Here is a 13,110-nt window from a genome sequence, read left to right as displayed (position 1 = left end):
GACCTCCTGTGAAATGTGGATTGAACCATAAGGCGAGAGCATATGACTGGAGTGAGAGCCCTGGGAGGACACGGGGGTCAGAAGAGCCTGCCGCTGCTGGTCACACACCAGCTCCTTCGCGGAGAGGGGCAGCAGGCGCTTCAACAGGGTTGATTTTTTGTTTGTTTGTTGGTGCTCGTTTTATTTTGTCTTTAACATGTCAGGGTAGTAACCCTCCGTAGAAACAGTTTGAGCTTCAGAGTGGTGTCTGTCCTTGGCATAACTCAGGCCGCCTTGTCCCTCCCGTTGATCACTCCAGGGCATGGTGATGGGAGTGGGGCCAGGCTCCAGCTGCACAGAAACTTGGCAGTGGGTTTGTTTCTTTTCAGGATAGAGAGAAATGGGAACTGATTCTGATGCTTGCTGAGTGCTGGGTTTAGGTAATAGAAGACAAATGGTCTGATTTTCTTTTCACCTGGTAGAGCTGATTCTTCTCTTGACAGGAAACAGTTAACTAGAGAAACAGGATGACAGGGGCCAGGGGACAAAAATGGTTTTCAGAATAAGTAGACTCAGATTTGGAGCCGGACGGGAGCGAGTTAACAGCAGTTGTACTTTGATGTCAGACAAAGGCCTTCGCTGGTCCATTCCATCTCTCAGGAGGACTCCCTACTCCCAGCTGCCATCAATAGCCGTAATACCTGGCTTAATGGAACAAGGAAAATTGTTGAAAATCCCTTTCTTTTCTCTGTCTTGGCTCCGCTGCCAATTGTTAGTGGATTGTGTTGATGGAGAATTGGCTGTATACCAGTGTCCTTGCCACAAATCCTTAGATTTCAGGTGAATAGTCAGATAACCCTGGGGCTAGGAATGATGAGAAAGAAATCAGTTGGTATATTATTTTCTGGGCTGAGCCTTTTCAGTTATAAGTATCCCTTTCCCATTTCTCCTCTTTCATTATAAGGAAAGTAGTTTTACTAAAATTGGCTTTGTATTACAAGAAGAAAGCAAAATTAACCAGATGATACTATTGGAGGAATGTAGCAGTTAAAGTTACAGTTAGAGCTTCATTTAAGAAAGGAATTTTCTTAAAAAAAAAATTTTTTTTTAAAGAATGTATTTATTTATTTTTGGCTGCGTTGGGTCTTTGTTGCTGCCCGCGGGCTTTCTCTAGTTGCAGCAAGTGGGGGCTACTCTGCGTTGCAGTGCGCGGGCTTCTCATTGCGGTGGCTTCTCTTGTTGCAGAGCGCGGGCTCTAGGTGCACAGGCTTCAGTAGTTGTGCCGCATGGGCTCAGTAGTTGTGGCTTGTGGGCTCTAGAGCGCAGGCTCAGTAGTTTTGACGCACGGGCTTAGTTGCTCCGCGGCATGTGGGATCTTACCGGACCAGGGTTCAAACCCGTGTCCCCTGCACTGGCAGGCGGATTCTTAACCACTGCGCCACGAGAGAAGTTCCTTTCAAAAAATTTTACTTAATTAAAAGTATTACCAAAGAATCATTATTTTTCAGATGTAACAATGGTGTTGTGGCTATGTTTAAAAAAAAAGAGTCCTTTTAGAGATACATACTGACGTGTTTTTGGAGGAAAGGATAGTGTGGGCTTTGCTTCATAATAATAGGGGAGGGGTGAAGTGGGTGGAGTGTAGATGAAACAAGATTAGCTATGAGTTGATATGGTTGAAACTGGGTGATGGGTACATAGGAGTTCATAATACCATTCTGCCTTTTTTTTGTATATATTTGATATTTTCCGTTTCAAATGGAAAGTTGTTTTTCTGGGTTTTGATTTGCTTTTTGCTGCTCTTCTCACTAATTTGTTTTGGAAAATGTATTTTTTGTCAAGTTGTTATTTATATTAACATGTAATGTGTTTATTATTATCTTTATTATTATTATTGTCTTTTAAAAAAATGTTATCCCCACATGTGCCTATGGCAACCACCAATCTGTTCCCTGTTATCTATGAGCTTTTTTTTTTAAAGATTCCATGTATAAGAAGGATCGTACAGTATTTGTCTTTCTCTGTCTGACTTATTTCATTTAGCATAATGCCCTCGAGATCCAGCCATGCTGTCGCAAATGGCAGGATTTCATTCTTTTTAATGGCTGAATACTATTCCATTATGTATATGTGCCACAATTCCTTTATCCATTCATCCTTTGATGGATACTTCAGTTGTTTCCATATCTTAGCTGTTGTAAACAAAGCTGCAGTGAAGGTGCATATATCTTTTCAAGTTAGTGTTTTCATTTTCTTTGGATAAGTACCCAGGAGTAGAGTTGCTGGATTGTATGGTAGTTCCATTTTTAAGTTTTTGGGGAACCTCCGTACTGTTTTCCAGAGTGGCTACACCAATTTACATTCCTACCAACAGTGCACAAGGGTTCGCTTTTCTCCACATCCTTGCCAGTGTATGTTATTTCTTGTCTTTTTTGATAAGAGCCATTCTAATAGGTTTGAGGCAGTATCTCATTGTGGCTTGGGTTTGCATTCCCCTGATGATTAGTGATGTTGAGCATCTTTTGATGTACCTGTTGGCCATCTGTATGACTTCTTTGGAAAAATGTCTATTCAGATCTTCTCCCCATTTTTAAATTGGATTGTTTGTGTTTTTGCTGTTGAGTTGTATAAATTCTTTCTGTATTTTGGATGTTAACTTCTTATCAGATGTATGATTAGCAGATACGTTCTCCCATTCAGTGGGTTGCTTTTTCATTTTGTTGATGGTTTCCTTTGCTGTGTAGAAGCTTTTTACTATGGTGTAGTCCCACTTGTTTATTTTTGCCTTTGCTTTTGGTGTCAGATTAAATACATCATTGCCAAGATCTATGTCAAGGAGATTGCTGCCTATGTTTTCTTCCAGGAATTTTATGAGTTTAGGTCTTACGGTCAAGTCTTTAATCCACTTTGAGTTAATTTTTGGGTATGGTGTAAAACAGTGGTTGAGTTTCATTCTTTTGCATGTGGCTGTCTAGTTTTCCCAACACCATTTATGGAAGAGACTGTCCTTTCCCCATTGTGTATTTTTGGCTCCTTTTTTGTAAATTAATTGAACACATATGCATGGGTTTATTTCTGGGTTTTCACTTCAGTTCCATAAGCCAAATACCATACTGTTTTATTACTACAGCTTTGTAATGTTGTTGGAAATCAGGGAGCATGATGCCTCCGGGTTTGTTCTTTTCTCAAGATTGCTTTGATTAATCAGTGTGTGTGTGTGTGTGTGTGTGTGTGTGTGTGTGGTTCCATACAAATTTTGGGATTATTTGTTTTATTTCTTTGAAAAATACCATTGGAATTTTGATAGGGATTGTACTGAATCTGTAGATTGCTTTGAGTAGTATGGACATTTTAACAGTAATGATTTTTCCAGTCCATGAGCACAGAATTTCCTTCCATTTATTTGTGTCTGAAATCTCTTTCATTAATGTCTTATAGTTTTCTATATACAGGTCTTTTACCTGCTTGGTTAAATTTATTCCTAGGTGTTTTATTCTTTTTGATGCAATTATAAATGGGATTGTTTTCTTTATTTCTCTTTCTGATAGTTTGTTATTAGTGTATAAAAATGCAACAGATTTTTGCATATTGATTTTGTATCCTGCAAGTTTATTGAATTTGTTTATTCCAATACTTTTTGATGTCTTTAGGAGTCTTTAGGGTTTTCTGTATATAATATCCTGTCATCTGCAAATAGTGGCAGTTTTACTTCTTCCTTTCCAATTTGGATGCTTTTTATTTCTTTTCCTTGCCTAACTGCTCTGGCCAGGACTTCCAATATTATGCTGAATAAAAGTGGAGAGAGTGGGCATTCTTGTCTTGTTCCTGATCTTAGAGAAAAGACTTTCATCTTTCCATCACTGAGTATAATGTTAGCTCTGTCCTTTATTATGATGAAATACATTTCCTCTATACCTGCTTTGTTGAGAGTTTTTATAAATGGCTGTTGAATTTTGTCAAGTGCTTTTTCTGTATCTATTGAGATGATAATACGATTTTTATTCTTCCTTTTGTGTATATGTGCTATATCACATTGACTGATTTATGGATGTTGAACCATCCTTGCATACCTGGAATAAATCCTACTTGATCATGGTGTGTGATCCTTTTAATGTATTGTTGAATTTGGTTTGCTAATATTTTTTTTAAGGATTTTTGCATCTATGTTCATCGGGAATATTGTCTGTAATTTTCTTTTCTTGTGGTGTCTTTGTCTGGTTTTGTTATCAAGGTAATGCTGGCCTCATAAAATTAGTTTGGATGAGTTCCCTCCTCTTCTGTTTTTGGAAGAGATTGAGAAGTATTGGTGTTAATTCTTCTTTGAATGTTTGATAGAGTCTATCAGTGAAGCTGTCTGGTCCTGGACTTTTGTTTGTTGGGAGGTTTTTGTTTGTTTGTTTTTTGTTTTGTGCGGTACGCGGGCCTCTCACTGTTGTGGCCTCTCCCACTGCGGAGCACAGGCTCTGGACGCACAGCCTCCGGACACGCAGGCTCAGCGGCCATGGCTCACGGGCCCAGCCGCTCTGCGGCATGTGGGATCTTCCCGGACCGGGGCACGAACCCGTGTCCCCTGCATCGGCAGGCAGACTCTCAACCACTGCACCACCAGGGAAGCCCTCGTTGGGAGGTTTTTGATTACTGATTCAATCTCCTTACTAGTAATCAGTCTGTTCAGATTTTCTATTTCATCATGATTCCGTCTTGGTAGGTGTTATATTTCTAGGAATTTATCCATTTCTTCTAGGTTGTCCAACTTGGTGTGTAATTTTTCATAGCAGTGTTTTATGATCCTTGGTATTTCTGTGGTATCACTTATAACATCTCCTCTTTCATTTCTGATTTTATTTGTCTCCTCTGTTTTTCTTGGTGAGTCTAGCTAAAGGCTTGTCAATTTTGTTTATCTTTTCAAAGAACCAGCTCTTAGTTTTGTTGATCTTCTCTATTGTCTTTTTCGTCTTTATTTCATTTATTTCTGCTCTAATCTTTGTTATTTCCTTCCTTCTACTAACTTTTGGCTTCATTTGTTCTTCTTTTTCTAGTTCCTTGAGATGGAAAGTTAAAAAAAAATAATGGTAGAATTATATAGTGCATATACTGAAAAAGGATTAATGTCCCGAATATATGAAGTGTAGTATAGGTGACGTGGTTAAGAGTGTGGAGCCAGATTGGCTGAGTTTGAATTCCAGCTCTACTACTTTGTAGCCATGTACCTTGGGGCAAGTTACTTAACTTCTCTGTGGCACAGTTTCCTCATTTGTAATTGAGGATAAGAATAGTATGTACTCAATGTAGGGTTGTTGTGAGAATTATATGAGTAAATTCAAGCAAAACACAATAGATGTTTGTTATTAATATTATTATTTAAATAATTCCTATAAATAAGAAAAAGGTAAACACACTAGTAGAAAAATAGGGGAAAGCCCAGGAATAAGCAGTTCATAAAAAAAGAAAACCCAAATGCCTCATACGCAGGAGTCTTTCTCACTAGTAATCAAAGATATAAACTCAAAACAACAACAGGATGCCATTTTATACCCCTCAGACTGGCAGAAAATAAAAAGTTTGAAAATACAGAGTGTAGGTGAAGATGCAGAATAATGGAAAAACCTCTTCACACCCTTGTGGATAGAAGTATAAATTGGTATTGTTATTTGACAGTAGTTTGGCAGTATTTAGGAGAATTTAAAAATGCCAGTAGTCTGTGACCTAGGATTTCCGTTCTAATTGTATTCCCTAGAGCAGCAGTCGCCAACCTTTTTGGCACCAGAGACCAGTTTCGTGGAAGACAGTTTTTCCATGGATAGGGGTGTGGGAGGGGGTGGGGGTGTTTCAGGTGGTAATGCGAAATGTGATCAGCAGATGAAGCTTCTCGCCCGCCGCTCACCTCCTGCTGTGCGGCTCGGTTCCTAATGAGCCGTGGACCGGTAATGATCTGCGGCCTGGGGTTGGGGACCCCTGCCCTAGAGAGACCGCCATGACTCTGAACTTGAATATTGAAAGGAGTACCCCTGATCTTTACCTAACTCTTCTGTAGGTAATAAACACAGCTGCCATGAGATCCTTCTAGCCAGGCATTTGTAATGAATTATTGCATTGTGCCCTCACCTGTTTCTTGAATGGAAGTTTTCAAAGTCTGATGCCTTCACTGTAGCGGGATGAAGTCAGCTAGAAATTTCAGGACATGTGAATCAAGTATCTGTTAGCTCATTACATCTAGTTCATTCCCTGAGACTTATGTAGACTTACAAAGTCCAAAATCCTCAGCCTGGTATTTCAACCCCTCCATAATCTCTCTAATCTTCTCTCCTATATCAGTTCCCAGTTTGAGCTTTCATGTCTTTTGTTTTTAATATGCTGAAATTTTTATTTTTAATTAATTAATTAATTAGGCTGCGTTGGGTCTTTGTTGCTGCCCGTGGGCTTTCTCTAGTTGCGGCGAGGAGGGGCTACTCTTCATTGTGGTGCGCGGGCTTCTCATTGCGGTGGCTTCTCTTGTTGTGGAGCACGGGCTCTAGGCGTGTGGGCTTCAGTAGTTGTGGCTCGCGGGCTCTAGAATGCAGGCTCAGTAGTTGTGGCGCAAGGGCTTAGTTGCTTTGCGGCATGTGGGATCTTCCCGGACCAGGGCTCGAACCCGCGTCCCCTGCATTGACAGGCAGATTCTTAACCACTGCACCACCAGGGAAGCCCTCTTCTTAGATATTAAAACTCAGCATAGATGTTGTCTTATCATCTCTGCAAAGTTCCTCGACACTGCTAGTTTGGGTTACTTGCTTACCTCTGTCACAGCATTGATCTCTCTGATTGGTATATTGTCTCCCCTACTACATTGCTTGAGCTTGAGGCCCAAGGTTGTGCTTTTGTCTTGAGATACCAAGAACTTGAACACAGCTCCTAGAACATAGGTATTGCTCAAGAAATAACAACAGAATGAGTCAGTCCCGTGGTGATTGACCTTTTTTTGTTGTTCTTCTCCCTCGTCCCAACATATGGTGTCTGACATAGTGTGAAGCACTGATGAGATGTTGTTCAGTAAAAACTAACTGACTTATTAGGAACATGCTCAGTTTCTAGATAATGCTTCAGAGAAGGAATTCTGAGATGATAATGAGGCTGTGCTGTCTCTCCAAATGGTTCCTTTTAAACATCCAGATGAGGGAGAAAGCTCCCTGACACTGAAGCTGGAATTCTCCATTTGGGAGATTAAGGTAAAAGCTTCTGCATATCCTAAAGGACAGCACTGTGCAATCACATGTGAATATTACATGAAAAGATGGACAAAAGCCAAATTTAATTATTGAGATGATTGTGATGATAATCCCATTTTTCTCATCCAGTTTACAATCTAGGAAAGGCCCTAATCCAAACAGGGTATTTTTCCTACCCCTGAGGGATCTAAATATTTCCCTGTCTCATTACAGCTATGTGGAAAATCTGAAGTACAGCTGTTCATTGAACAGTTTCCAATGCAGTATACAAAGATACTGTGATTGGCAGACAGGAGATGCCATCGGAGATATTGACTGCGATATTGTGGAGATACAATATCAATTGACTAACTGGAATTTCTTTTTTGGGTAAAGAACCCGAATACTCACATTTCATTTTGCTTATTCAAATTCTGTCCCTTTTCACTTCAACAAATCTATCTCCTGTTCCCAGCAATGTTTTGCCTTAATATGTATGTGAAGCACTACAGTGGAAGAACTGGGATATGTCAGTGTGGGTGGCATTTAGCCACTGAAATAAATAGCTAGAAATGTCGTTGAGGAGAACTGGCAGAGAATTGGTACCGGTGAGGGGCTGTTTACACTGGACTCACAGGATGATGGCGTGGGCACCATAATCCATCATTGGGTCCTTGGCTTGTTTGCTTATATACATTATATACGTTATTTGCTAGGTAAGTTTGCTGTCAATAAAGTAATGGGTCTCAGGATTCTAGGTGGGTCTTACCCCCAAATACATTTATTTGTTTATTTTTATTACTTTGTTTATTAACCAAGTGATTACTAATGAAAACATGTTAAGTGTCCACCATATGACCAGTACAACACTAGGTGCAATACAGAAGGACCTTGATCACTGAGTCTCAGAGATGCATCCCAGCTTCTGCTGGGACATATCCTGTGTTGAGGAGCTCTCCTTCATAGCAGCTGCTATGATTTTAGGTCATTCTGATAGTTAAGATGTAGTATCAGCACCTCAGGAAACCTAGTCTTGGGGAGATGTTAAATAATAAAAATACATTAAATAATAGCCAATAATGCAAGATAGCATTTAATTGATGATACAGACTGACAGTGCTTTGGGAGTTAGACAGCAGTAACTGAAGGAGAACCACCATTTATACAAGGAAGAGAGAAGGGAACTTTGTCGAGCTTAGCCCCGTGTTTGGGCTGGGCACTTCACTGTATAATATCGTTGATTGTCACAGCTATCCTGAAAAGGTAATTGGTGTGATTCCCACTTTACAGATGGTATAACCAAGGTCCAGCTTGTAGTTGGTGAACTTGAGATTCAACCCTAGGCTTGTGTGGAATCAAAGGCATGCACTTTTCTCCTCTCTCAGACTGACATTTCTTCAAAGTAGGTCCTGTGCTAGATTTTGGAGGTTTCTTAAAATAACTTTTTTCTAAATATAAAAGTATACATAATGTAGAAAATTTGGGAAACATAAAAATCATCTATAATGCTACCATTTAGAGATAACTATGATTACTAATTTGGTATATATACACATACATATATGCATCTGTCACATACATTTTGTATATATATGACTATTACTTAACTATATATTGTATATTTTTCATGTAAAATCAGTGTTATTATATATTATTTTGTTTGTATTCTTTTTCTTTTTGTAAAATATGGTGATCATTTTCCTATCATTAACGTTTTCTAAAGCGTATCTTTTTTTCCCTTAAATAAGATTTTTTTATTGGTAATAAAATCAGCAAACTTTATATGGTAGAAATATCTCAGAGTATTTTTACACTAGAGGAAGACTTAGCAAAGGCAGCCAGTTTATTTGACAACACATTTCCTTTTTTAGTTTATTTTATTTCATTTTGTTTATTTTTCCTCATCGGTTACTTCTTTTTTTTACTAAAGCATACCTTTTTAAGTGCTACAAAGAATTCTACCATGTATATGTGCTATAATTTATAACCAATCAATCCCTCGTTTTAGTTTAAGCTCTTTATAGCTTTTTGCTATAAAATATTTATCATATTTTGATAAGCATTCTTGTGACATATTTAAAGTGTACATCATGGTGATTTGATACACAGGCAGACCTTGTTTATTGTGCTTTACAGATACTGCGTTTTTTACAAATGTTTGTGGCAACCACGCGTTGAGCAAGACTGCTGGCATCAGTTTTCCAACAGCATTTGCTCACTTCTTGTAATATTTCAAACCCTCCACCAGCAAAAAGATTACAACTTGCTGAAGGCCCAGATGATGGTTAGCACTTTTTAGCAATAAAGTATTTTTTAATGAGTATACATTGTTTTCTTAAGACATAGTGCTATCGCGTATGTATTGATAATATAGTATAGTGTAAACATGACTTTTATATGTACTGGGAAACCAAAACATGCATGTGACTCACTTTATTGTGATTGATATCTCCTCTATTGCTGTGGTCTGGAACTGAACCTGTGGTACCTCCCAGGTGTGCCTTTATGTGTATATTGAGAAAGGATTCCCACCTCTAGTTAACTACTAACACATCCATTACCTCACTTTTTGTGTGTGTGTGTGTGAGAACATTTAAGTTCTACTCTCTTGACAAATTTCAGTTATACAATACAGTGTTATCAACTGTAGTCACCTATCTTTTACATTAAATCCTCAGACCCTATTCAACTTATAGCTGAAAGTTTATACCCTTTTTCTATCCTCTTCCTATTTCCCCCACCACTATCCCTTGGCAACTACTATTCTACTCTCTGTTTCTATGACTTTGACATTTTTTCTTTTCTTTTTTTTTAGATTCCACATATAAGTGATATCATGCAGTATTTGTCCTTGTCTGGCTTATTTCACTTAACATAATGCCCTCAAGTTTCATCCATGTTGTCACAAATGACGGGGTTTCATTTCTCATGGCCGAATAATATTCCGTTGTATATACCACAGCTTTTGATGGACACTTAGGTTGTTTCCATATCCTGGCTGTTGTGAATAATGCTGCAGTGAACATTGAGAGTGCAGATAGCTTTTCGATATCTTGTTTTCATTTCCTTTGGATGTACCCAGAATTAAGGTCTCTAGATCATATGATAGTTCTGTTTCTAATTTTTTGAGGAATCTTCATACTGTTTTCCAGAGTGATTGTACCACTTTGTAATCCCACCAAGAGTGCACGAGTGTTCCCTTTGCTCCACATTTTTACCAGTACTTGTTATGTCGTCTTTCTGATGACAGCCATTCTAATAGGTGTGAGGTCATAACTCATTACGGTTTTGACTTGTGTCTCCCTAATGCTTAGTGATGTTGAATACCTTTTCGTGCACCTGATGGCCATTTGTATATCTTCCTTAGAGAAATGTCTATTCAGGTCTCCTGCCCAATTTTAAATCTGATTGTTTGTTTCTTTGCTTTGAGTTGAATGAATTCTTTGTATATTTTGGATATTAACCCTTTATCAGATATATGATTTGTAAATGTTTTCTCCCATTCCGTAGGTTGCCTTTTCATTTTGTTGATGGTTTCCTTTGCTGTGCACAAGCCTTTTAGTTCGGTGTAGTCCCAATTGTTTGTTTTGCCTTTGTTGCCTTTGCTTTTTCGTATTGATAAACATTCTTGTATAAAATTTTTTGCACATTTCTCTAATGACTTCCTATCAAGTTTATGTGTATTTTAAGACTTATTAAAAACCGTCCTCTAGAGAAATTATGCCCTTTATACTCTCAGCAGTGGCAATGTATGAGAATACCCAATTTCAGATATTCTTTCCAATACTGAGTAGTATCATTAAAAAAAAAAAAGAAAAACTATTCTAATTTGACAGGTGAAAAAGTGACCTCTCAAAATTTTAATTTCCATTTCTTTGACTACCAGATAGGGTGAATATATGTTGGAGTTGTCATCTTGAAGTGCTGCCAGCCTTGGATCTCCCTCTTCTTCTAAGAGCCATAATGTATGAAGAGAAGGTTAAAAGGCTTCATCTTATTTATACTAAATTACTTCATATCCTATCCTTTGGCAGATCTCTGACATCTACATTAGTGGAGAATCAGGGGACATGTCAGCTAAGGAGAAGCTGCTCCTGTGGACCCAGAAAGTGACAGCTGGTTACACAGGAGTCAAATGCACCAACTTTTCCTCCTGCTGGAGTGATGGGAAGATGTTCAATGCACTTATTCACCGATACAGGTAAATACAGTGGAGTTTCAGTGGGCCTGGAGAGGCTTCTTCTCATCTCTTGTTTGTAGTCAGCTGTAATGCCACATTTCCCCTCAACCAACAATCCAGCCTCTGATTCATTTTATTTATTTTAAAAAGGAATATGTATTGAACTCCTCCTGTTCCAGGCACTGGGCTCATATAGCAGTGAAGAAAACAGCTAAATTCTTGCCCTCATGGAGCTTACTTTTCAGTGGGGAAGATAAGCAATAAACAAATGAGTGTTTGCTGTCTTCAGTGGTGAGTGCAGTGGAGGGAAAGAGAATGATGGGGGCTGTGGCATTTTGGACAGGGTGGTCAGAGGTAGTCTCTCTGATGAAGATGTTGGAGCAGAGTCATGGATGAGGAGTAGTGGGCCATGCAGGTCTCTAGGCTCAGCATGTCTCACTCGGAGGAGATAACAAGTGCAAAGGGCCAGTAGTGGGGGACTTGCTTGGAGTGGGTGAGGAAGATAGGAATTCTGAATGATGAAAATCAAAATTTATTGTACTCTTAGTGGTCATAACACTCATAGGGAAAGTTGATACCTTTCCCTTGAAATCCAACAAACCTACTATTATGTAAGTTTAGAATTACGGAGCACTGGGCTCCTGGAGTGTGATTAAATGTGGGACTAGTGCACTTCTAAACCTCTTGCTTCTCTCTAACTCGTCCAGTGTTTTTCAGCTCTGAGTACTTTTAAGAGGGTTTCTTTGTGTGAACTCCCACGTGCTATGTATCTGGGGGCCTTTCATATACCTTGGTGGACTTTTACAGACCTGACCTGGTAGATATGGAGAGGGTACAGATCCAGAGTAACCGAGAGAACCTGGAACAGGCTTTCGAAGTAGCAGAAAGACTGGGCGTCACCCGGTTACTGGATGCAGAAGGTGAGAGCTGACTGAAGTTGATGATGTTTGACATATATTCATTATTCCTTCCCCCAGCGGGTTCCTTTGTTCTAAGAAATTTCTTGCCTTTTGTCTCTCAGATGTGGATGTGCCATCTCCAGATGAAAAGTCTGTAATCACTTATGTGTCTTCTATTTATGATGCCTTCCCTAAAGTCCCTGAGGGTGGAGAAGGGATCAGTGCTACGGTAAAAGAACACTTTCCTAAAATACCTTCTGGCTATGATTTGTTTGGGTGGAATGTATTGATTAGAGTAGGTTTTTTAAGCACTTAGTGTATACAGAGCACTTTTAAACAGAGTGAACTGAATCCACATCATCTTGATACATGGTTATTGTCCTTGGTCTGTGGGAATGAGTCTAGATATCACTAATTTTGCAGTGTCCAGCATAGGCTATTCTAGGTGTCAGGAAATTAAATCCCATCTTGAGAGTCCTTGAGGAGCTTTGAAACTGGGACTCTGAGCATTAAACTGAATGGTGGTGTCTGTGTAGGCAATTAGAGGAAAAGATTTTATGTGGTTTGGGATGGCCTGAGCTACTTTCTCCTGTGCTTGTCTTGCATACTGCTAACCAGAAGGTGTGTGATATCTCCCTTTTGGCAATAGGAAGTAGACGCCAGGTGGCAAGAATACCAAAGCCGAGTGGACTCCCTCATTCCCTGGATCAAACAGCATACAATACTGATGTCAGATAAATCTTTTCCCCAGAACCCTGTTGAACTAAAGGTAAAGTCATGGACTTAAATTGTTTTTTGTAAATTCACTCTGGGGAGTAAGTCTCAGAGCTTGTTGCTGCTGGCTCCTGGGTGAGGTGGTATGAAAAAT

General features: G+C 39.2%; 1 protein-coding gene across 17 annotated transcripts in view; it reads left to right on the top strand.

Moving 5' to 3' along the window:
- The window catches only part of MACF1 (microtubule actin crosslinking factor 1), a 327,589-nt gene that overhangs the window by 144,113 nt on the left and 170,366 nt on the right, over window positions 1–13,110 (top strand). For all 17 annotated transcript variants that reach the window (XM_089895612.1, XM_089895677.1, XM_089895649.1 and 14 more), the window contains 4 exons: window positions 11,198–11,364; window positions 12,151–12,263; window positions 12,365–12,471; window positions 12,892–13,011. In XM_089895612.1, the coding sequence (XP_089751738.1) occupies window positions 11,198–11,364; window positions 12,151–12,263; window positions 12,365–12,471; window positions 12,892–13,011 (507 nt within the window). The remainder of the gene's footprint in view (window positions 1–11,197; window positions 11,365–12,150; window positions 12,264–12,364; window positions 12,472–12,891; window positions 13,012–13,110) is intronic.

Source organism: Delphinapterus leucas, chromosome 1 (assembly GCF_059928025.1).
Source record: "Delphinapterus leucas isolate spDelLeu-1000000601 "Yukka" chromosome 1, BTC_Dleu_Yukka2, whole genome shotgun sequence".
NCBI classification, from domain to species: Eukaryota; Metazoa; Chordata; class Mammalia; order Artiodactyla; family Monodontidae; genus Delphinapterus; species Delphinapterus leucas.
The sequence above is the reverse complement of the archived record's forward strand: the minus strand, read 5'-3'. Positions and strand labels throughout refer to the sequence as shown.